Source organism: Mytilus edulis, chromosome 6 (genome assembly GCF_963676685.1).
Source record: "Mytilus edulis chromosome 6, xbMytEdul2.2, whole genome shotgun sequence".
Taxonomy (NCBI): Eukaryota; Metazoa; Mollusca; class Bivalvia; order Mytilida; family Mytilidae; genus Mytilus; species Mytilus edulis.
Window position 1 is genome coordinate 78200567 of NC_092349.1, and position 27271 is coordinate 78227837.

Sequence of the window (27271 nt, forward strand, 5' to 3'; positions counted from 1 at the left end):
CAAATATAGCCTTTGTATGAGGTCGATACAAGGATATATTGACCTGAAAGAAGTATATTGACTGAGGACGAAGTCCGAGGTCGATATACTTCTTTGGGTCGATATATCCTGTATTGACCTCATACAAAGGCTATATTTGTTATATTATTAATTTCCGACTATGTTTGTATCAAAATTGTCATTTAGGTTTGTTGAAACTTTATCATGTTTATAGATATAACATTGTCTCCTTGACAATAACAACATATTAGTTGTTATTTCATTTACTTTCTTTTTGACATCTTATGTATTTGAAGATTTTTTTCGTCAAATAATCGATCAAAGATATCATTCGTTTCAAAACGTTAAACAATATCCTGAAATTCATTACATGATGTCACAAAGTATATCAGTTTTTAGATATTCTAAAAATAACCGTGCAATATGCTTTTTGCCGATAAATATGCATTTTGCTATCCGCCTTTTTCTCTCTACCTTCGAAAACATAGTTTAAAATGTGACTATCCCTAAACGAATCAAATTTGTTAAAATATACGAATTAATAATATTAAGATATAATAATGTCTCTTTTAGCAATTTCATCAATGGGAGATAATAAAAGGTCATATACCTGGCCTCTATAAATTACTTGTAAGTTTCTAATTATGTATATTCTATTTTTCCAAGTTCAATTCCCTGGTATTGACCCCGATTGATATCTGTCTCGGTCTCTGCGTTTGCTTTAAGAAATGTAACTGTAATATCATCTGCAGTCACTGTTGGTCGATAGTTTTTACCTGTGTTAAAGAAATAAAAGCTTTCTGGCGAGGCACACATAAGAAGAATCGTGTATCTTATTTCCTTTTTGACTGGTACTGGGATAGAAAACACATGGGTAACAGTTACTGATTTGTTTTGTGTTGTTAAATCCAAAGTCTCCATACATTCTGTTTTGTTTATCTGTTTATTTCCTTCATTGGATTTTATGATAATGGTCAAGTTAATTTCTGGTACAGTTTTACCCATCACCCTTGGTGTAAATAAGATTACACTTTTTAAAAAGCAATCTCTGTCCACTTTGAAGGCTAAGTCATCCTCACATTTAGTTATCCATTTGGCTGCACGATTATTATTAACCTCACACCTGAAGAAAGATATTGGTTTGGGATGTCTTTTCTCTATTCTAAAGATGCAATTGGTCAACTGCGGATCATTAAATGATTGAAAAACTTGGACTATTTCATCTTTTGTTAAGATATCTCTGGTGGAAATTTGTCTGGAGAAGTAATCTTGTTTCATGAGTGGGAACCTAATGTGTAAAATCAGATCTCCAAGCTCATCTCTCATATTCTTGTCATTGTCCTCTAGATTTTTCTCTTCCAACTGATGTCTTCCCCACCTCATAGCAGCCTCATACAGAACCTCCTCCTGACAAATCATTATATTGCTTTTCAAAATCATCTCCACACATTGTCTGGATAAATGAATAAATTCTGGTGACAAAAGGCAGTCTTCTGGTTTGCAGCTTATAATGAACATAGCTTTATCAATAGTTCCTTCCAAATCAAAACTGTGTGCTGTATGTAAAATTGAAACTGCTGTGGTTACACTCATTTTCATTTTGAGAAAAAGATCACATTTTACCTTTAATTCATCCATCATGTATTTATCAGCTACATAAATCATATCATGAATATTTTCATTGGTGATGTCATTTTCTTCTGTGTAAATAAACCTGTAAAATAAATAAAGTGCAAAATTTAATATCAAGAATTTGTAGCGAAGATACAAAAGGAACAATATGTATACACCGTATCACTATTTGTCCACCATAAAAAGGCGATTGCTGATGCATGAACATCACAGAAGTTACGGTAAATATGTTAGATCTGCTTGATGGTCAGGTTGTTGTCTGTTTGACATATTCAATGATATTCTTGATATTCCCCATTTCCATTCTCAATTTTCATGATTTTATTAAAATAAATTTATAGTTCCATTATGTCCCCAGCGTTGCACATATTTCATCTAAGGGCAATAATAAGGGCAATAACTAATGAAACCTTTTTTTTTTGTTCTTTAAATTTATTTATAAATATATGAGCTGCGTCGGTTAGAAACCAATCTTATGCCAGTGTGTGTTTACATGTACATCTATATGACTTTGAACGATTTTGGTACATTCAAATATGAAATTAAAAGGTGCATATTGGTCGGTTTTGATGTGTTCTTATAACAAATCAGTTTTCAAACAGTTACAGACTTCCCCATGAGATTTTTTTCAACCCAAAAGAGGTTAAGGTTCATGTGGACCCTATGGTTAAAATGGCCGTATTTTCACCTCAAAATTTACTCTGAGTACAGACAAACCTGCACATCTGTAAAAATATTCAGGCATAGCATGCCCTAGATAAATAAATTACAAATATGTTTTTAGAAAAATAAAAACTTACCAGGATTTTGCAGTGCACTTTTTTTCATTCCTCGAGAAGGTGCCAAAATAAACTACATGAACTAAGTTGGGAAACAGGTTTGAGAACTTCTCCACAGGTAATAATTGAAGTGAGCGGTATTGATTGGAATGGACAATAGATGGACAATAGATACCTGGCAATAATTGGTGATTTAACTGTGTATCTGAGTGGACCATATCAAGGGAAACTCAACTGTTTGTTAATTTTATCATCTTCTGCAGGGACGAAAAAAAGTGCACGGCAAAATCCAGTTAAATTATGAAATTTCTAAATCATACAATGCACATTTGAATTCTATTTATCTAGGGCATGCTATGCCTTAAAAAAAATTAAGCTGCACAGGTTTGTCTGTACTCAGAGTAAATTTTGAGGTGAAAATACGGCCATTTTTGCCATAGGGTCCACATGAACGTTAACAGATGTATTGATATTAATTTGCATAATGTTGATTTCTATCTGAAGCAGCTCATATCTTAGAGAAATGAAGGCTTCAGAGCAAATGCAATGTGTTTTCCACTGAAATACACCTTATATAAATCCTCTTCCACCCAAAATTATTTTGAACCTTTCTCATGACTATTAAGGCAACATGAGGGAGCAAAATTGATTGATAGAGGTAATCTGAAAACTGTAAACAACAAGAATGTGTCCTCAGTACACGAATGCCCCACTCGCACTATCATTTTCTATGTTCAGTGGACCGTGAAATTGGGGTAAAATCTCTAATTTGGCATTAAAATTAGAAAGATCATATCATAGGGAACATGTGTACCAAGTTTGAAGTCGATTGGACTTCAACTTCATCAAAAACTACCTAGACCAAAAACTTTAACCTGAAGCGGGACAGACGGACGAACGAACGAACGGACAAACAGACGGACGAACGAACAGACGGACGAACGGACGCACAGACCAGAAAACATAATGCCCCTCTACTATCGTAGGTGGGGCATAAAAATATCAGACAACACGACTACACAGCACCAATCTTGTACAATCAATGAATGATTAAATCATTTGTTAATGAAGGAATGACAAAGATGTTAATACACATGAATACCATGACATAATTACATAAAGACAGCATTAATGCTTATTAGTACATGTATAATACTATACCCATGGTACAATAAATGCCATAATAGTCTGTACTTATCCTCAAAATTATGCAAAAACATGTTAAGGAAAAAGATTTCCACTTACCTGAAAAGAGTTTCAATCAAAATCTATTCAGCATGTTCAGTGTACTTAAACAGATATCATATTATATATGTATTTTGGAGGGGTATATTGATCAATTAGTGGCTATTGATATTCTAGTCCCTTTACTGGTATTTAATGCAAATACCCCTGGCCTCCATAACATGATATATCTGTTCATAATTATTTTTTCCAAGGGGCATAACGGGTTAAAAATTAACATGATTTAAGACTTTTAGAAATGAAGGACATCCCAATTAGATCCTCTATCTATCAGTTATCTATACATACTGTAGTAGTTCAATAAAGACGTCAGCCTTTATATCTGGAATTCTCACATCGCCTTTCTCAGCCACTGCTCCATTAAACATGTTAAAGAATACAGGACTACTGCTGGCTAACATGTATTTATGTGCTTTTATAGGAGACTTATCCTGGCCTACTATGAAGGTTACATCACACATCACCTGATTGGTCAGCATATGTTCATTACGTTCCAGTACAGACTTGCCAATCTGCCAATGGTTATTGTCCTCCATTTTATCTGTAAAAAAAAGTGCTATGAGAGACTTGTTTCTGTTTGATACAATTGTATCCACAATCAACATGATCAACATGATCAATGTCTTAATAAGTATCAAAGAATATATATATATATACTAGTATACATGCGTATGATTGTTTGATTAATTGTTGGTGTTTTACATCACTTTCAGCACTATTTGCTATATTGTGGTGGTCTGTTTTTCTTGGCAGATGACACCAGATTACCCGGAGAGAACCATTAATCTTCAGCAGGAAGACTAATTATAAGAATCATAGACTTGTTAGTCAATTAAGATTGGACTGGAATGCATCAGCCATGTACAATGTTCAGGCTAGTGATATAGTATGTAGTCATGGTACATGTAGATGACCTAACATTGTGAGAAGACTTGGTTCAGTAAATAGTCCTCAGGCTCAGGTTTTGTGCTTTATTGACTTTGAATGAAGATTTTTTCTTCAATTCAGATTACAATTACTGTCTTTGGCTATACATTTTGTCCCTTTTGGTTTTAGCAAGGCTTTGATTTTTGGAGTTTTGAAGGATTTTGGCCTCAAGTATCACTGAAGAAACATTTGTTGTTGAAATGTATTTACATTACCATGATTACCCCCCCCCCCCCCCCCCCCCCACCCACCCCCTAAATCCTGTACTAAATGGTATAAATATAAATTTTCCATGAGGTACTAAATGGTATACATGTTAATATTTCATTAACATGATTAAGTACAAAATGGTCAAGGTAACAAAGTCAGGATACCGAATGCTTTATGCCAGGGTACAAAATGACTATAATTCCATATTATTGGTCAATACCTCACGATATTTATGTGATAAAACATGCTTACCAGTGAGAGCTTTTTCTTATTCGAGAGTGGTAAAGGGTTATTTCCGTGCTCTGTTTTCTGCCTTTTTATTTCCCGTATTTTCGTGTAATATGTTTTCTCGATTTTAATTTCATGTGTTTCCGTGTTCAATGCCCCCCTTTACCACCCTCTTATTCTTGTATTGAACCAACAGCTATGCACTTACTTATTTTATATATTGGCCAATAACAATCGACAAAACTAGAAAACTGACATGTTTTTACATTGTTTTAGTGGGTCTAAGAACTATTGCCTATTCCGAGGCCTATTCTCTGTTTATTTTTAACGGGACGTACAGGGAGAAGGAAGAGAAACGAGTATTTCTATATCAACTTTTCCTATTATTAACTGTTGCTTGTTACCTATTGAATTCCTGAGACTAGTACTATAACACAGTGTAAAAAATAAATATATTAATTAACTGCTTACGCACATTCTATAGCTATATCTGACGTTATAGTAGTCTCAGCCTATTCTGATAAGATAAAATAAGATAATTAATAACAATAACAACACATACAATATTTTAAGACATATTTTACAGCACACACAATAGACAATATAGAGACGAAAGCTATATTGCATAAGTATAAGCAAAATTCATATATATAAAAGCACACACAAGCAATTAAAGCACTAAACTAGATATAAGCACATCCACTTTATTTTTCTATGTCAGATCAGTGTATCAATTTTCAAAAAAAACAGCCAGTTGTTTCCTTCAAGTTTTGTTTTATGCATTTCTCGAAGAAGACACATATGCCACAAAATATCAAACGCTTTTCTCGCATTCATCAGAGCAATATAAAGACTTGAGTTCGTTTTCTTTGCTTCAATAACACATCCACCTGGCTATATAGGAAATTGATTATAAAAGCTAAAGCAGTCATTAGATACGATCCACCATATTTAAGGTGTTCGGCAGATATTTTGAGTTCATCTGGTGTCTTTCCATTTTTAAAAGATAAAATAGTCTTTTTAACCATCTTAGTTGTCACTGGTTCAATGTTAGTTATGTTTTCTTCCGAAAAGTAATTATGCAAATTTTGTACATCTTCTCTACACTGGTTTTGAATAGTGGATCAAAGTTCAGATTTTCAGTTGGAGTTGCCAAATCAAAAAAAAAAGTCTGCCCAGGCTTCTCGGATTGTTGTATCAGTGTTCAGTTCTATCCCTTTAAAATTAAACATGGATGCACATGAATTCAGTGGATCTCTTTGTTCACGAACAAGTTTGTAAAATCCTTCTTAGTTTGTCACTTTCATTAAGTTCCATAATGCGTTGATATTTTTCGTTTAGTTTTGTGCTTCAGATTTTCTCTGAATAGATCTCAAAATTTGTTTGCTTTTCTTCAGTTCTTTATATTCTAGCTTTCTGAGTTGGATCTTTCTGCTTTCCTGATATTTTCCATCTACTATAACATTCTTTGCTAGTTTTTGCAGCTGAGGCTATATCTGGGTTCCAATTAATTTTCCCCTTTTTCTGATTTTTTTTGGGGTTGTTTAACCTGCTTTAACGCGTTTTCATGAAGTATTGTGCATAATTGTTCTATTTTTTTCTGCTGCATTGTCACACGTTAGAGCATTGACATCTGCTGTGAAGGATACTAAATCTTTTTCTTTACCATTAGCATATTTTTGTTTATCTATATTTTTCCACACAACACGTTTCTTGATCTTTCTTTCATTTCTAATATCTGCTTTTGGAATAGAACATGGAAGCATCCCCAGTACTGGGTCATGGGTCGAAGTATTTTCTGGTTCTATTTCAAATGTTGTGTACAAGTTTAGGATGTCTTTATTTTAATTGTAGTAGTCTATTTTTGATTCATCCCTCCCATTGTAATGATAGAAAGTATAAATTTCGCTTTAGGCAAGTTTTTGGTACATACAATTTTTGTTCTTCCAAAAAGTTTCTAAAAGTTTTGTCTCTTGATATCCCACCTTTCCTATGTAGTGATGGATGCGTTCATATCACCACCAAAATTATGTCTGCAGTAGTGCCATATTTCTCTATTATCTCTGAAACTTCATTTGAAACAGCCTGGTAATCATCAGATGTTATTGTAGAACCTCTAGTTGGCATGTAGGCGCATATCAGTATCAGTGTTTTTTTTCTAATGTTAATCTGATGGCAACGATCCTGTTTCTGCCATTAGGAATTAGTTCAGTATATTGCTCAATTCCATTATTTACATATAGCAACCCCCCCCCCCCCCCCCCCCCCCCGTGACCTCTAGTTCGCTCTCTAGGCTCAATCATAATATCTTCATCAAAAGCCTTCACATGGCATTTCAATTCTGGAAATTCAGACCCAATTAAATGTTTTCCATGCTTGTATAACCAGCTAGTGTTCCTGAATAAATATAATATCAGCTCTTTTGCTTAATCTTTCTAAATAAAGTTTGTTTGGTCGATAACCTTCTATGTTAAACGTTAATATTGATAGTGTGCGTTTAATGGATTGAAGTGCAGGGTCTGTTGTTGAAAATGGTGTTGCACTTGGTGGTGCGGATTTATCATTTGAGTATGTGGATAAATCTGGTTCTGTCCCGCATGAGTCTGTAGTCCCATTGGCTGTTGCATCCAGTGATGTTGATGTATTGAAGTCGTTTCAACAGAGACATATATATATATATATATATATATATATATATATATATATATATATATATATATATATATATATCATACAAACAAGTCTAAACAAGTGACAAACCATACAACATATATGCCCACTGGATCTCAGAGTGATAGAGATACATGGTTAATACAAATATTTATATAAGTCTGAAAATTACTCCAAACAGTGTTAGAGTTAGATTTTCTACTGACAATTTTTTGTTCGTCCCTCAGCGGGATTCGAACTCACACCTTTGATACACTACAGCACCAATCGCTTAGCCTCATGTCCAGCGCTCTAGACCACTCGACCACATCCGCTATATAAAAATATAACTTCAATAGTCGTAGTGTTACCTTGTCACGGAAGGCTAATCTAGAGATAGACACGAGACACGTGTTTTTTAAGCGTGTGTAGATGTTATATTATTATTTTTATACACAATGTATTTTTCATTTGTCAGTAATCTAACTCAACAATTTTTATATATCATATGGGATCATGATGCATTTCATTATACAGTCACTAGAAATAAGTATATCATACAAACAAGTCTAAACAAGTGACAAACCATACAACATATATGCCAACTGGATCTCAGAGTGATAGAGATACATGGTTAATACAAATATTTATATAAGTCTGAAAATTACTCCAAACAGCGAAAGCAAATTTACAGATCTAACATTGTTGGGTTGATGTTTAGACGAGTTGTATATACATTATGTACACAGCCATGTATCACCATCATTGATGGCGATCCGATGGATACATCTGTTGTAGAGTTGTCACTGACTCAGACGTACTTATAAATATAATTATTTTCTGTGACTGTATATTACATTAATTTGTAGGATCCTTTACTATAGATAATTTAGCTGATCTGTAACAATAACATCTTCATGCCTTATATATCATGTACTGTAGTACGCCGCTAGATTAAAACTGACGAAGAAAGGTAACACACGGCCAGCGAAAGCTCTTTTTTAGAGAGCCCAGGTGGTCGTGTGGTCTAGCGGGACGGCTGCAGTGCAGGCGATTTGGTGTCACGATATCACAGTAGCATTGGTTCGAATCCCGGTGAGGGAAGAACCAAAAATTTGCGAAAGCAAATTTACAGATCTAACATTGTTGGGTTGATGTTTAGACGAGTTGTATATATATATATATATATATATATAAAAGTGGAAAGCACACAATATGTTTCGTTATATATATATATATATATATATATATATAACGAAACATATTGTGTGCTTTCCACTTTTGTCATATATGCATCTCAATGATATCATTCTTCTACAAATGGCCTGAAACTGAACAGGCAATTTGTGGAAATTATTCCCAAAATTTCAGTCATTTTACAAAATGACTAGGTATTTTTAGTCATTTTGTATAATGCCTGTCAGAGTTAGGCATTTTATAAATTGCCTAAAAATTCAGTCATTTAATAAATGCATAAATTTAGTAAATGCCTGTAACATATACATGATAATGTCAAGTACCGCCAACATATATGTAATTGTTCCAATAATGATGATACAGTTATGAGTTGATAATATGAAAGAGAAACTATATATCATATGTTAGGTTTATACCAGAGCTGGTTGCTGTATTCTAATTTATTCAGTGATTTCATAAGCTCTCTTTATTTAAAGCTTTCAATTTACATTGAGTTCTTATAAATCTACTTCAATATATCCATATGTCGATTTTTTAAAATTGCTTATGTTCCGATATTATTTTTTTTTACTGATGCAGGTGTTTAAAAAAACAAATATAAATTCAGTCGACATTCTAATTTTCCATGTCAAAGCTTCAACTTACTTAAATCTACACTGTGTTCTAGCACGAGTCTACCACAATAAGTTCAGTGACAGAAAACGTTGAAACAAACTTAGATTTAGGAGAGACTCAGTGAAAAAAAACCAAAATCAAAATTCAAAATTTCGCCCCTCTGACCCATGAAAATGTTTCAATCGATCAAAGGTCAATTCATTTGGTATAAATTGTAGGAATTTACTATTGAATATTAAAAACAAGGAAGTACTGATAAAGAGGACCTCCTCAGTGGTGTCCAACATATTTTCAAAAATCAATCCATACCTTATGGTAAACCAAATATGCAATATCTTTATTAGAATAACCATTTAATATTAAATATTTTACTTCACTGTTTAGACTGATAATCGATGCCTATAAACCTTTAACAGGTATATTGGTATAAAATAGAACATACGTAAAATCCTAGCCTGTAAACTATATTTTTTTATCATTAGACGAAAGGCTTTTGACTTGGCAAACACATATATATATAAACAATTTAATTTATATAAAAAGAAGTGTCGATACAAAAGAACGAGATTAAAAATATCATAGCTACAGAAAATCTCAGTACTGTTTTTATCTTTTGGTTCGATTTATACAAATGAAAATTACAATTGTTTAACGAGAAAAGGTAAGCTATTTTATCAAATGTGTTTATAACAGTTGAAAACTTTGATTTTAGATTTTAGAAATTAAACAAATATATATATATTAGGGTTAGATACAACGAATTTTAAGTGATAAGGGATGACATTTGCTTGATATTAGATCCAATTTTGAAAAGATGAAGAAGAGAGGATAGGCCAATTATTTTCTAAAATGTCATTCAATCTGAATCAAAATTCACAAATTACCCGTTCCTCGTGAGTCGCTATGGGGTTATATTTTTTGAAGAGATGACCTAGTAGAATAAATGTTAGGAGATAGCTCAAAACCATACATTTTACTGAAAATGCCAAAGTTAAATATTTAACCCAATAAATTGAAAGGCATTCTAAACAAAAAAAGTAAATAATTTGTTCAAAGCAAAGCTATATATATATATTGTCGATTGGATACAATTGATTCATTTTGGTTATATGGACGTTCTTCGATACAAAATTTTATAAAAACATTAAAACAAATATGGCAGTTTTGTTTTTAAATACATGCTTGCAACATCAGCGATTAGTGTAGGTTACATTTTGAATTTAAAATGCAAGTACAATCTATTCAAAGTCCAAAATAATAACATATTAAATAAGATAAATGCAAAAACAGGAAGAAAACATTAAAATAATTGAATCAATAAACAAACATGATTAAATTTCCGTTCCTGAGCAACTGATATCAATTCTGGTATGGATTTGAATTTGTGTTGCTCAAATTATACTGAGTAGTCTGAAGTGTTCGTCTGTTTTCTTTTGTTTGTGTTGGAAGAAAACAATTGAAAATGCTAATTTATTTGAAATTATTTACTTTTTATAATATGCTTTTTATTACACATAGGAAATAAACTAGTATAGCAAGTACTGTAGAGTTGTATTAAAGACGTACAAACATGGCAAGCAAAGACAATACAGATAATAAGGTATACTATCCTTCCTTTCAAATATCAAATGTGTATGACCATATTTGATGTTGCATTATAATTTTTTTTTATCATCTATACTAACTTTTATTGGGTACAGTTTGTTTTCCGCATTTATGAATGGAATATGTACTGTCACAGTTGCGGATTCAGGATTTAAAAGGGTGGAACATCCGTGTGGAATTTAGATAAAAGAACTAACCATGACTGTAGCTCTAAAAAGCCCTTCTGTGCGATACTCATTATAAATGCCGAAAAAATGTCCTATCAGTCTAGAAATCAAAAATACTTTCAATACCTAACAAGGCATTCAAGGGGCACTAGCTACGAGACATTCAAAAACATAAAATATGATTGTTTTGTTCAATTATTATTGAAAGTGATATAATGAAATTATATATCGCTGTTAGCCTACATTATGGTTTAATTTAGTCAAAATAAGCTAAGAAACATTTAGGACAAATAATTCACTTGCAAGCGGATAATTCGACCTAATTTAATCCGTATTCATGTGAACTTCAATTCACCTCTTAGCTAGAGATGGATACCGCATTCATTGTCATTGTTCAATTATTTAAAGAAAAATAATGTCAATATTGAAAGTGAAACAAAGGTAAACCATTTGATTGACTGATTCGATTTACCAAAAATATCATTGTTGTACAGGTAAAAACGATGATTTACATATATTTTTAATCTATAATATGAAATTAAATAGACAGAGAAAAATGAAAATGCACGAGTCTGATATCTATTTTTATCTATATTTATGATTATATCGTTTATCCTAGTCCGGTATATTGTTTATTCTAGACTTTTTATAATTTGGATAAATGTTTCACATTGTTTAAAATAAAACTATTAAGAGAATTTGAGTCAGATTGGTGATCGTGAATTTGACAGCTAGTGCCCCTTTGACAATAATATATGAATGGTTGCATCTGATTTACTTGCTCGGTTTGGGATAGAAATTAAAAAAAAAACGATTTTTCAAAACATGTTATCTAGACAAAAAAGATGCTGGTAGATTTTCATTCTACATGTATATGTAACTTTAATATGTCATGAAATATTGATAAAAATCTTCATATACAGAAACACCCCCTTTGACCATTGCAAAAATAGATAGTAATCTTCAATTGATCCTCCGATCGTGGAGGAATATGATCACTATGAATTTTCAATAAAAAATTAAAGAAGCTTTAGTTTAGAGATGTTATCTAGAAACCAAGATTTTAAAGAATTTCATACAAAATAAAAATTAAAAGATTTCGTATGTCAACCAGAACCACCATCAAGAGTTCAAACTACAGAGAGAAAAAAAATCAATTATAATTTATTGTACGGCTTCCGACAATGAGTAAAAGGCATATTGTATAATCAGCAATACAATGTCCCCACATAGCTGTCTATGCTTGTCGCTGTGACGTTGACACTTGACTTGAGTCCACAATCAGCAGGCGTTGTGCTTTCATACTGTTTACTAATTGCATATTTAAAGTGTACCATAGTGACTACAAATTGCATCTCATATTATTATATTTTCAGTCTTTATTTAGCAGCTGTGACCTTGACCTTTGAAATTCAAATTGACAGGGTTCTTCTTCTTTAATGTATCTTCTCTATTAACAACCGTCATTTGTAAAACCACAACCCAAACTCTAATCCGAAAACCAGTTTGATTATATATATTCAGTTATGTGACCTTGAAACTTTGATGCCAAAATCATCACGATAATTTTTTTTCTATAACTGATATAGGTAAACGTTTTGCTTAACTTTAGCAATTACCAAAACTCAAGATTTTTCCCGGACAGCCTTTGTTTGTGCAAAATAATTATATTTACAAAGTTCCTTCATTTCATTTCAGAGGCTACTAGAGCTTGTAAAAGCTAAAAATTCTAAAGAAGTTCTTGGGTTGCTCAAACAAAATGTTGATATCGGATATATCGACGAGGTGAGTATGTCATATTAACAAGTTCTTTTTTTCTAGATGACCGTAACACAGTTTTCGATCATGTCGATGATTGTAGTTAACTTTTTTCTCTCTTCATCATTTTGGTAATCACGTACTAATTATATCTTATACTCACTTTAAAAATCCTTTGATAAAGTCTCATAAAAGACGAGTATGCTAATTGAGGAATAATGGATACAAGGTGACCAAGAAAAGATTAAAATACACCTATGTTTATATCAATTGTGAAAGTGGACAGTAAAACGATGTTCAAATCCTTCTATTCTTTACAATACCAAATTGTTATTACATATATAACGCATACTAGGTAATACATAGCATTTTGTTTGTACATGTTTCTTTACCACATGATATAGACTGGTTGCACAGTGCTACATTATGCTGCATCAAATGGTCTCGTTGATGTAATAACAGTTATTGGTGAGCTTGACAAGAACAAAACAGAAGTATTTAACGCCAAGAACCGTGTAAGTATATAAATAATGCATACAATTTATCTATCAACTTATTAAGCTCCACACTTTTTTTATGTACAAAATCTTTATAACTTAAAAGATATTTTCATGTAGAAAACCTGAATCTAAAAACAATAATGGACATACTCCAGCGTGATTATTGCTTTACCACGTTATCCTGAAATATAGTGAAAAAACCAAGTCATACTCTCTTCAATTGTTTATAAGTGGGAAGTAATTGAGTAACAATACGAGAGTTGGTATTGTACTATACATACACACTGACCTTTCTTTTTTTTCTTTTTTTTCAAAAGGAAGGAGAAACTGCAGTCTTTTACGCTGTTAAACATAATCAGCTTCAAGTATTGCCTGCTCTGGTGGCTTTTGGAGCTGACTTTAATATTCAAGATAACGTATGTATTCACTATTATGTTTGTTGACGCTCCAATCGACTTTGGGAATGAAATTCAATAGATATTATCAGACTTTAAAATAGTTTGTAATGAATCAAAGTTCTTCTGTTAAAAAAGCTACCTTTATGCAATGTCGATTCTACTACAGTGTTCAAACAATTAGAACAGCTGCTAGAATAAGCAGATGTTGATGAAGTCACTAGTAAAACAACTAAATAATCTAAATTCGCATAAAGTACAAGTACAGATCTATAACATTTCAACGAGATCCGTCAAAGACGACAAAAAAACTTAAGCAATACAAATATTCCTTCAGTTATTAGATATCATCCATTACATCTGGAGAGTGTAACATGAATAAAACTTTTGCAGAGTGAGACATCTATATCAAAAATGTAAAAAGCCCCGTTTTTAGTAATAGATTGAGAACAGAGTTAAGCAATTGCCATTTTGCGATTGGGACATGCAAACAAAATTTATAACGTCAACTGCCCATAACATCTGAAAGTATTTTTTGTAGAGTAAATGAACACCATAGATCAGACAAGATCCATGCGTTTACACTTTCCATTTAAAAAATATCATCATAATTAAGTGAAAAAAAATTAAGTGTTGTTTCAATTTACTTGAAATTGTTCTTTCAGAATAACAAAAGCCCACTTTCACTGGCAGTAGACAAGAAACTTATTGACATCTGTAAGTTTCTGTGCGATATCGGTGCCGAAGTAGATATCACGGAATGGGGTTTGGCTTTGATGAATATAAACATGCTTCGAGGACAAGATCGCACTATACTTGAATTGGTTAAAGAACATAACACAAAAATGAAGGCACGATCATACGGGTAAAACATAGAAATACTATTGTTTTATTCTCTCTATAACTTATAAGGTTGACTTGTAAGACATTAAAAGCAAATTTTGAATGTTTGTGTGGTGCATTACAGCTTTTCAATTTTCGCTTCATTAAAAGTCATCAGCCTCTATAAATGGCAATATTTATCACATTATAGTAGCATTATTTTTGTTCATAAGATAAATCATTGCAGTTGACATTAATAGAATATAAATAACAAGAAGAAGGATTAAAAAACTCGCTTACCAGCTTAAAACAAAAATATTTAACGTTATTTGGTATGATTCACCAGGGTTGTTTCCTAATGTTTCTGACTTTACAGTACACAATATTTCAAATCCAACTGGTTTGTTTTACATTCAAAATATTGCTTCATTTTACCTTGACGTTTTATACAAGTAATAACTTACATCCTTTACCAACACCATGCATAACTCTGATTCTATTCTGACATTGGCTGAAAATTGGTGGTTTTCGTTTTTATTAAATCTTCTTTATTGGGTATTGCTCATTTGACTATTTTAGCCACGATCATCACTTTAACACATTAAAACGACATGCACATCTGATGCAAATGATACAGTTAATGTTGAAATTTCAAACTAGTTCATACAAATGAAATCAACCTGAAATTTTTGTATTGAAAAGGAAAGCATAGTTTTGATTAACAGACATCATATACAAAAAAAATATTCTATTTCTCATAGTTTTTTTATAATAACTGATAATACATTTGAATTGTAATATGTAATTATTGCTTTTCTTGAATATTGTATTGTAGACTTATTAAACAAAAGTTGATTCACGTCGGAAAAGACTATGATAAGAAGATACTGTCCGATCTTGGTGCCGAAGTGGAGTTCTCTACATACACTAACAGTTTTTACTTCTTTATTTCAAAAATATCTCCAGACTATAGCCCAGTATCAAAATATCTCGAAAACAAACAACGAATTTTCAGTGACATTTATTCTACAAAATGTTGGGGTAATGCAAAAATGTCCACACAAATGAAACTCATGGTACCTGGACACACCAGAGGTAATGAACGTATCTCAGTTGTACCAGTTGAAAGGAAACAAAAAGTTCAATTGACCAATGTCAAAAGCTCGGAGGATATACAAAACCCAGTAAGTTAAATACTAAGCGTTGGAACTCATAAAGTCATAAAGCATAATGTAGGTGCATAATGCAAAAGATTAATAGTAGATAAAAATGTTGAAGAAAGGTAAAAGTGTGTGTGTTCTTCAAAAGACTAAAGAAATCCTCTTAAAAAATAAAACCTTCAATCATACACTTTTTACACTAGTAATCTTTGTTTGACAAGACAATTTTATCAGGACTTATTTATCACATACATATACTGAGGATTCAATTTTTCTCGTGGTTACCAATTTTTGTGGATTGAGGAAAACTTGAATTTTCGTTGATATTTTATTTCGTTGTGTTGACAAAATCTGCACGCATTCCTTTAGACAATCTGTAATTCGTTGAACATTTAAATTCGAGGTACTTATGAAATCCATGAAAATTGGTATCCAACGAATATTAATGAATCCACAGTATTTTATGCTGGATTATTTACAGATAACAGAACTATTGGTCAGCCAAACGTACGGGAAGGATGAAGCAGTACAGTTTGTTACAATTGCAACGATATTACCTGAAATCTTTAAAGTACCCAAGTCTGGAACCACGATCGAACCCAAAATAGAACCAGGTTGCTGCATTCAAATACCAGAAGGAACATTCGCATCCGAAAAACTTCTAAGTGTAAATGTACGTAGTTTTGAAGTTAATTCTTAAATTTTGCATTATGTAACTGTAGTAAATAGATATACTGAATTACGGAGAAAATGACAAACAGTTTTACTGATTCTTTAATTACATGTGCAAATAAAAGTTCCAATTCTCGTCTTATACTAGGCCTAACATCATCATTAATGCGCACAAATGTATCGATAATATGTGGGAAAGAAACAGCAAAAAGCTAACAAATACTATGACAACGAAAACAAAGACAATTTTATGTATTTGTTGTTATCAACTGACGTATTACATAATAGGGGTATAAAACTACACACTATGATCTGTAGCTCTCTATCATTTTTTTCACAACTGATTTAAAAGTAGATTTGTATTCATAACTATTAACGGTAACTTGACCTCTGGTGAGTTTTATGTGATTGTTTAAGATGTTGTCGAAATTACCAATAGTGGTGAAGGCAATTATTATCTATTTGAACTCCAAGGCAACAACTCCACACTATATGTTCTATTTACAATAGCAATCATCATGACATAAAGATCATTAAATCCACCCATGTTTGTCTCTCGCGTATAGATGATAATTATACGACCTCTACTATTTTTGTATTTGAATTATGATCACGATCACTGAAAACTATCATATGAATGAAAAATCTCATAGTTTTTAACTGCAGTCAGTTTTCCCCTTACACAGATATTGAGGGTCCCACTTTTGACAGTTCTATTTAAGACCTGTAATGTCTACATGTTATTACGATGTATAAGTTAAAGTTTTACTAATGACTATTTTTGAAACCTTACGACTATTGCAAATCTGAAAACTAAAGACAAAACTCATGTTGACATTTCAATCCAATTTATTTAGGTAGCAGAAACACTTGACTGGAAATTTGAAGAATCCGAAAATACTGATGTACTATACACAAACGTTTTAAAGGTAGTTGTTGCAGGAGGAACACAACCGAAAACGCCTGTCACACTGAAATTACCGTTGCATTCTAAGTCAGTGAAGGTAGCTGACATTGTTATCATGTCTTCTAGTCAGGCTATACCACAGACAAATAATGACTGGGAAGTTGTTGAAACCACCAAAGCAAGGATTGAAAATGGCAAAATAGTGTTTGAGGTGTGTCATTTTTCATGGTATGCATTATTCAATACATATATATTGTAAATGCAACAACATAATCATAAATGTAAACAAATGGTTATTACAAAGTATTATTTGTATTTGTTCTTCTGTGGTTAAATTATCTCTTCAATCATTATAGATTAGAGCTTTGAGAGAACTTATTTTCAATTAATGGAATTGCTTTCCTTTAAAAACCTAATAATGCTGAGGATGTTATTCTATTTTACAGGTATGTGGCTGGGAGCTCGAGGAAAAAATCAATTATTTCCAAAGGATTTAGCCAGGCAACAAAAGCAGTCAATGGGGAAAGAAAATTAGAAATATATGTTATGGTAAAACAAGAATCAGACGGCAGTTTTCAACTTGTCATAGAGTGGGCAATACAAATAAAAGCAAAAGAAAGACGCAAATATTGGAAAACAAAGAGACAATTTGACGAGCAGTGTTCTAAAACATTAGACATACAGAATAACCGTACTTACAAGGTGAAAAAAACTTTCAATGAAATGTCCATCAACAATCGTTTACCTGTTTTGAAATTTCAAAATTTTTTTCTTTGAATAAATAGACAATAACTGTTTAGTGTGTCTTCAAATATCAGCAGTATTTGTACGAGGCTAGGAAACAGGGTGTATGCGAGCTTTAAGCAAGCTATTACCCCTGTTTCGAGCCGAGTACAAATACAGCTGATATTTAAACACACTAAACAGTTATTGTCTTTATCCTGCAATTAATTCTGTATATTATTTGTGTTTTGAAAGACACAAAAACACATATTTTGCATTTATTTTCGATTTGAAATCCCTTGAGGTCCGTGTAGTAATACGATACAGTAATCACACATCTGGCTGAAGACGGGTTTGCCAAAAAAGGAATCTCGAATGATCAACAATAATACATCGCTCAAGGTGAACATTTATCTATTTTAACATAACAACTAATTTTTACAGTAAAAACAAATAACAAAACATTGTCCAATTTGAAACAGGAGTGTACGAGTTGTCCTACGCTTCAGACTCGACATTCACTAAACATGCATGCTGAAATTGACATGGTTGTTTTTGTTCATACACATTTAAGTTTTGAAATCGATAGTTGTCATCGTAGAACAGACTGCTGCTCATGTGTGTATATTATCAGAAAATTGGTGTGATTCTTATTGCTCTAAAAGAAATGTTTGAAAACAAACAGAACATATTAAACTAATCGTTAATTGGCAATTAATACCTCATTGGAATGCGACTGCAATACACATTCTGAGGTCACGCATGTTCATACAATACTCAGTCCGGCAGTGGGCAGAGCTTTAAAGCGATATCTGTATAGTATACAGATACAGCATAGCGATATCTGTAGGGCTCTATCTGTATAGTAGAACACCCAATTGCAGGATAATATCTTTTTTTTGTTATCGTTATCATTTTTGACAAATGATTATTAGTTTTGCTATTATCATTTTTTATCTTTATGAATTTTTCGCAAGAACCAACATTCACATAATTAAACTTTAAAACCATTACATGTATAATTTAAGTAAAACTTGGTTATAATTTCCTTCACGTGAAAATTGTATTTTCACTCTTTACCTGTATTAAACATTCACTTAGCTATCTGTTAAATTATCGTTTAAACTAAATGTGTTAATGGAATATTTGATTTAATATTACTCAAATATTACCATTCTTCACTGCTTTAGAATTATTACTAGTATATATAAGTACATATATTTTGTTAAACATTTATCATAACTATTGGAAAATAACACATTACAATATTCATCGAATACTGTAGCTTTTTACAATTAAATCCTTTTGTTTTATTAACTATGATTTACAGCGACATTCCGTGTATATACTGCCAAAGTTCTTGATTACAATTAGATGCTTCTCTAAGATTGAACGAAAGTTCGAATTATTCTTCCCAAGATCAAATTTGGACTTTTAAACACCAATAACAATTGTTCTAATGTAGAACACTTTAAAGTACTTTAATCCTAGATTTCTTTTGCAAGTTCTAACTCATCACTTTGAAAATGTATTTTACCATTTCCAAAGGAGAGAAATAAGACTTATCAGTGATACGAATCAAAACTGTTTGGGAGCTAAATCAATAAAAAGTTGACAAGCATAAAAAAACAGAAAATTCCGAAACGGTGTTCAAAATACAGATTATGCCCGCGAGGCTAACTTTTGTTTGTCATATTTTCCGTCTTCATCGAACCGATATTATACGTTGATTGTAATTTTTTTTCTTTTAGATGACATTTTCGCAAGATCTCCTGGTAGATGATGTTATGTTAAATGAAAACCAGATGGATATGTATTTTGACCAAAGAAAGGAATTCAGTCTAAAAATGTTTACTTTGGTAGCGACAGACGAACTACCTAGAGGGTATATTTTTATCGAGAAACAAGTCACTCCAAAGCAAGAAAATGACTTCGAGCCAAGAATTGAGAATGTAGACAGTAATTGGATGAAGAATATTAAAAAGCCGCCACAATTTGAATTTGAAAGATGCTTGACATTACCAGTTGGCATGGAAGGCGCACCAGTCGGCAAAGGAAGTACATCAATCGGCATAGAAGACTCATCAGTCAGCACTGAAGGCGCACAATGTGTTATTCTTGGTATTTATTGTTTGTGTTTACGTGAAAGATATATTATGTGTAAGATTTTATTGTAGATAACAACAAAGTGAATAATTGTCATACTTTGAAAAAAGAAAAACAACATGCAATGAATTTCATGCGTCCGAAGCGTTTGTCTGGATAAATCTTTATCAGTTTTTATAAGTTGATAGCATGATACAAATACAGTGAACGTTTTAAGAAAACTACTCAAACCTTACATTCAATGTTTGCTGTTTTACTTAAATACTGTAAAATAATTTCATTAATCAGTAAGTATACTTTTGGGTTTAAATGAATCATGAATGACTCTTTTAACCTTCTTGCAACATAAACTATAAATGACTCTTTTAACCTTCTTCTTACAACATAAACTATAAGTATGGCTCATTTACTTTTAGATAATGAAAAAGATGGTAAAGCGGCGATTCAAGACAAATCAGCTGCCGAAAGTGGTAATATACAACACACAATTTATTTTGTTTACCCTTGTTTTAAATTATCACTCAATTACAGTACTGAGATCCCATGAAATATTTCATGACTAGTGGCACTTATGTTACTTCAATGTTTAGATCTTCTACTTATATATATGACTTCGTTAATTTTGATTTGTGATTCACTTATTGGACCATTTCACCACAACAGCTATTTTAACATTACTACTTCTGTTACAAAATCTAATGTGAGAGATATATCCGAGCAAGATACATTGACACATTGCTGCTGATAACACAAATAAATATGTATGCACACACTTAATGATTTATCAAACATGTCTTTACAAATTGAGCAATCGAAAAATATAAGGAGATGTGAATGACGGCCGTTACATAAGAACCACAAAAAGAACACACACTCAAACAAGACACGACCACTATCCCAGGTTAGTGGAGGTTCAGACGCCAACAACAACTTAATTAACAACTCAACAATTAAGTATTTTCTGTCCAAATTGCAGGTCAGAATAAAATAAACCATTATGTATGGTTTGTTGCTGTATATCATATTTGTTCTTTTCTTTAATTGTTACACACATATTCCCCCACTATACACACTAATCCGAATAATCGGTACTAAATCAGTACATAAATCGTCATTTCAGAATATAGAAATTTTTAATCTCTTTGCAAGGAATTGTTCATCTTTTGTTTTAATCTTGCTTTGACCTACTTGCATTATTACATCCAGATTACTCTCACTGTTCTTATATTTTATATCTTACAGAATATGAACCAACCAGAAGAGATAGAGGAGAGATCAAGTGTAAGTCGAATAATTTATATCTTGTATTTTGTTTATTATGTTTCAATTATAAATTCTCTATAAATCTCATAATGTTTACCAGGAAAACAATCTCAAGCATTTTGTTGTATCTAGAGAAATATTAAGTTAAGTTATTACAAGTTCTATTTCGATTATCATTATTTCAACAATACATCCGTTAGAAAACCATTTTAAAAGGGTTTAACCAACGTAAACGTGAAATGAGGAATATGTAAACAATAGTTATTCAGATAAATCAACATTAAACAATATTATACAAATGAAATAAATAATAGAGATTCAGAAACAAGCAATTTGCTTTAACAAATCTGTCTCCTTTTACACAAATAATACACTATAAATTAATATAAATACTGGCATGCTCTGTAATAAATATATGAAAATGAAAACGGTGGAAATACTAAGAAGACGAAGGAAATAAATAAATAAACATGATCTTTATCATGTTTTTTTAATGTATACAGGGTGAAATGCTTGGGTTCCTATTGAACGATGAAGTATTAACATCAAGGGTGAAATCGAATACATAGTTGAACGGTCACCATCACTTTAGTTAAAATATATAATGCGTCTGTGTCGCATCTCAGTAGACCCATGTTTTCGAAGTCTTGGATCTTTATATGCCAGATTATCCTCTTTACAGTAAATTAAAAACACATGTGTGCTAATCGTTTTTTAAATTATGTTCAGCCTCAACAAGTTTACAAAGTGAAGGTTATTTTCATATATCAAAAACAACTGAGAGACAGATCTTAAAATTTTTTTTATTTCTTTTCACTGGTAAATGAAAATTCGAAGTTGATTACCTCATTTATCCAATGCAAGACTATTATTTTGAAGTTCACAGTTAATAAATTCAACATTGGTTATGTTATCCATACAAAAGCTGATCACATATGATACGATTCTCACGGATAACAATTCCATTGATGATATTAAACAATCTTCAATCTGAAAGATAAGAACGATTTTTAAAACTATTCATTGAATATCTTTGTATGTCCTGATAAGAACATAATTTAAGACTTCTTATATAATCTTGAAAGTTCCAATATAAAGTTATAAGTAATTTTCTAGAAGATTCTGCAGCTATGTTCATAGTTCTACATTTAAAAATGATAAACAATATGCAGCATTATGTGACTTTTGTATTTACCCTTGATCAGCAAACTATTACAATTCTAAACATAATAAAGTATAATCTAATCAATACATCATCAATTAATATGAAATAGTTTGCAATATAAAAGGCATTTATATACTTACACCATCGATGCTCAAAATATCGGTCCATTTGGTCCTCCGGCTTTGTTGTTAACTTGCGTAAATGATTTCTTACTTTTGAACATCCATCAGTAAAATGCTGTTATCTTTAATTTATACCCGAGCTGTCCTATTTAATGTTTTATTTTATCATGCACATCATTTATATTTCAGATAAAAAGTTTAAAGTTAAAGTTGATCCTGACGACCCACAGTGTGAGTTATAAATTGTGGAAGCACACCATGTGCTGAGCAAAAAGTGAAATAACAAGAGTTGATATATATCATATTATTGCAGATCATTTAAAGTTTTCAAACAGGAAAATGAAGATCTAAGGTTTAAAAACAAAGATAATTTGCCAAGGTTGAACAATTCGCATTGAGTTCACATCGTGGTTTTTATACGCCCGTCAAAATTTTAACGGGACGTATTATGGTATACAAATGTCCGGTGTCCGTCCGTCTGTCTGTCCGTCTGTCTGTCCGTCCGTCTGTCCGTCCGTCTGTCCGTCTGTCTGTCCGGCGTAAACATGTCGCACCATAACTTGAGAACGACTTATCCAAATTTCATGAAACTTAACATAGTTGTTTCTTATGATGGTCAAATGATCTGTATACTTTTTGGTGAAAATAAGATTAAAACTTTTTGAGTTACGGCACTTTGTAACTAAAACAGGGGTGTGTTTTTTTCACATGTCGCACCATATCCCAAAAATGATTCTTAATTATGGCTTAAAACTTTAAACACTTCTTAGTTATATTAATCTTAATATCTGTATACTTTTTGGTGATGATTCAAAATTTTATTTTTGAGTTATTGAGTATTTTGTAAAAAAGGGGTAGGGGTTTTTTACATGTCGCACCATATCTCAAAACCGATTTATGATTATTGCTTAAAACTTTACACAGTTCTTTGTTATATTAATCTGAAGATCTGTATACTTTTTGGTGATGATTCAAAATTTCATTTTTGAGTTATTGAGTATTTTGTAAAAAAAGGGGGAGTTTTTTTTTACATGTTGTGCCGTATCTCAAAAACCATTTATGATCATTGCTTAAAACTTTACACACTTCTTTGTTATATTAATCTAAAGATCTGCATACTTTTTGGTGATGATTCAAAACTTTATTTTGGAGTTATTGAGTATTTTGTTAAACAGGGGAGGTTTTTTTTTTACATGTCGCGCCGTATCTCAAAAATAATTTTTGATTATTGCTTAAAACTTTACACACTTCTTTGTTATATTAATCTAAAGATCTGTATACTTTTTGGTTTTGATTCAAAATTTTATTTTAGTGAAATTTAGTTTTTTGTAAAAAAAAAACAGGGTTGGGGATTTTACATGTCCCCGCCGTGTCTCAAAAACGATATATGGTTATTGCTTAAAACTTTCTCAGAAACTATTTATGATTATTGCATAAAACTTCCACACAAGACGTCGGGTGTATCATGCGCTCATGGCGCAGCTGTTTATTTTGTTTCTGGAGTGTTGTCGCCAATAATATATTTTTTCTATTGAAGTACCTCTGTTTTTTCTTACATCTAGTTTCTTCTGGTGATAGTTTTTTGTTTTTCTACAACAAATGCTTTGATTGACACTTAAAATGATCGTACCGTTTCAGATCAAGATTTAATATAAAAATAACAGACATGAAAGACTTCAAATTAGCTCGTTAATTTTTATGCCCCATTGATGGGCATCATGTTTTCTGGTCTGTGCGTCCGTCCGTCTGTTCGTGCGTTCGTTCGTCCGATCGTCCCGCTTCAGGTTAAAGTTTTTGATCGAGGTAGTTTTTGATGAAGTTGAAGTCCAATCAACTTGAAACTTAGTACACATGTTCCCTATGATATGATCTTTCTAATTTTAATGCCAAATTATAGATTTCACTCCATTTGCACGGTGCACTGAACATAGAAAGTGATAGTGCGGATGGGGCATCCATGTACTGGGGACACATTCTTGTTCACAATTAATTTGCATATTTTTTTTTTCATTTGGGGGGTCTTTTGTAGCTGACTATGCGGAATTGGGCTTGCCGTCGTTGAAAACATGTCAATCGTTGTTATATTTATTAATATTGAAACAAAACGTTTTTTAAAACTTTCAAAAGTATCAGCGTATTTCCGGGTTAAAATAACCGTGTTTGAATACTTTCAGGTACTATACAGGTACTGCGAAAAGGGTCTTTGAGAAGAATTGGAGACCTTTTGACCGACGAAGAATGTTATAAACTTGGCGCAATCTTGCGAATAGAAAAAAAGGTTTTAGATAAGTTAAAGGGAAAAGAAAACATTCAGCACAAAATATTCGAAGAGTGGCGGTACAAGCACACCCTCCCAAATGCATCTTTAGTAGAAGTACTAGCAGAAGCATTAGAAAAAATTGGAAGAATTTCCGAAGCAGAAATTGTATGGAGAGCACACGCTGATAAATCAGAATTTAGTTATTCTGTAGACTAAATAGTAGCTGTGTTATATACATAGATGTTGAAAACAATTGATTTGAACTTTATTTATTCCGGTTTTTTTTTATATTCGTATATCAGTTATCCTCTTGACACTTTATGATTTTAATGCAATATAAAAATATTGAATATGTTTGTATAAATGATTACAATTATAACTTTAATTGATCTTAGTATGATTGAAGCTTTGATGCAAAACAAAAACACGTTTCATTACGCAGCACTTAAGGTTTGCTACTATAAGTCGTGACATTTAGAAACTATCGCTACTTTTGTGCTGACATGAATTATCATTTATATGGTCATATTTATAAACTAACTGTTTACAAAACTTTTGAATTTTTGATATAATAAGGCTTTTCTACTTCCGTAATAAATTATTGTAGCTGTATTTGACAAAACTTTTATGATTTTTTTTCCCTCAATGCTCTTCAACACCGTGCTTTAATTTGTCCTTTTTAACTTGTTTTGATTCGAGCATCACTTATGAATCTTTAATAGACGAAACGCGAGTCTGGTGTAAATACGCAATTTAGCCCTTGTATATGTGATAAGTTTGTTTAAACTATTGAAATTCGATTTTGAGATAAAAGGTTGTCCAAAAGTCCAAAACTTGATATTCTTCCAAACAAAAATACGGAATTTGGACCTTTAAATTTTTCTTGCAGACTTTTCATTTTCCTATTCACAAAAAATATATTAAAAGGACAAATATTGTCATGAGTAACATCTTAAAAGTTGTTTTGTCATTCTCGTCAAAAAGTCCAAAGTAATTTCACAAAAATACTGAAATCCGCGGAAAATTCAAAACGGAAAGTCCGTAAATTAATGGAAAAATTAAAAGCTCAAACACATCAAACGAATGGACAACAACTGTCATATTCCTGACTTGGTACAGGCATTTTTTTTATGTAGAAAATGGTGGATTGAACTTGATTTTATATCTAACTAATAATAAGAATAACGATACCATCCCTTGTGCCTGGAACTCTCCAATCAGGTTTTAGATTCAATTTCAGTACGTGCAATGGAACAGAGGAGTAATTAATCACTCCTAGTATCAATAAATTCATTTAAGTTCACAATAACTTATTTGATGTTGTAAATCAATAACTATTTTACCTTTCGTGAAAATATAAACGCAAGAACTAAAAAAAAGGTTTCTTTTGAACATGAAAGTGTTGAATAATGAAACAAACAAGAAATAAACATCTCTTGGTGTGAAAGTGAACATTATTTGTAAACATTTAATTTGCACATTCTACTAAGTTCAAGGACCGTGTTGTTGTTTACATACCATAGTTATTCTATTCCAGTTGTTTTCCATTCGTTTGATTTGTTTCAGCTTTTGGTTTTGCAATTTTGTAAGGGACTTTCCGATTCTAATTTTCCTTGGAGCTCGTTTTTTTTTAATACAAATTCTGACTTTTTCTCTGTTTTTAAGTTCCACGGAATTTAAAATCTCAATATGAACAAAATTAGTTTGACTAAAACTTCTTGCAAAAATAACCCGGTATAACTGTTGGAAATTTTGAATAGACATGCCATGTACTCTTTAAGTGGACGATATTATAGTATTTAATCACTTATTCCGATTTTTCGTCCCATCAGCGTGAATTAAAGTCATACGAAACTTCAATTTAAAAAAACAATGATTCCCTTGTTTTTTATGCCCCACCTACCATAGTAGAGGGGCATTATGTTTTCTGGTCTGTGCCTTCGTTCGTCCGTTCGTCCGTCTGTCCGTCCGCTTCAGGTTAAAGTTTTTGGTCAAGGTAGTTTTTGAAGAAGTTGAATTCCAATCAACTTGAAACTTAGTACACATGTTCCCCATGATATTATCTTTCTAATTTTACTGCCAAATTATAGTTTCGACTCCAATTTCATGGTCCACTGAATATAGAAAATGATAGTGCGAAGTTCAGGTTAAAGTTTTTGGTCAA

The 27271-nt window shown here is 31.9% G+C and overlaps 2 protein-coding genes across 2 annotated transcripts; one reads left to right on the plus strand and one right to left on the minus strand.

Moving 5' to 3' along the window:
• Positions 1-250: 250 nt before the first annotated feature.
• On the minus strand, positions 251-5370 carry LOC139528496 (BTB/POZ domain-containing protein 6-like). The gene is made up of 3 exons (XM_071324502.1): positions 5230-5370; positions 3945-4197; positions 251-1714 (listed from the first exon to the last, which is right to left on the minus strand). The coding sequence occupies exons 2-3, from the start codon at positions 4190-4192 to the stop codon at positions 643-645; spliced, it is 1320 nt and encodes a 439-aa protein (XP_071180603.1). The 5' UTR covers positions 4193-4197; positions 5230-5370; the 3' UTR covers positions 251-642.
• A 5628-nt stretch (positions 5371-10998) lies between these two features.
• LOC139528506 (uncharacterized) lies at positions 10999-25448 on the plus strand. Its single transcript, XM_071324525.1, has 14 exons — positions 10999-11082; positions 12953-13039; positions 13417-13527; positions 13830-13928; positions 14573-14772; positions 15565-15913; positions 16371-16562; positions 17419-17696; positions 17915-18170; positions 19943-20312; positions 20714-20767; positions 21540-21578; positions 23037-23078; positions 25022-25448. The coding sequence occupies exons 1-14, from the start codon at positions 11053-11055 to the stop codon at positions 25321-25323; spliced, it is 2409 nt and encodes an 802-aa protein (XP_071180626.1). The 5' UTR covers positions 10999-11052; the 3' UTR covers positions 25324-25448.
• Positions 25449-27271: the final 1823 nt, after the last annotated feature.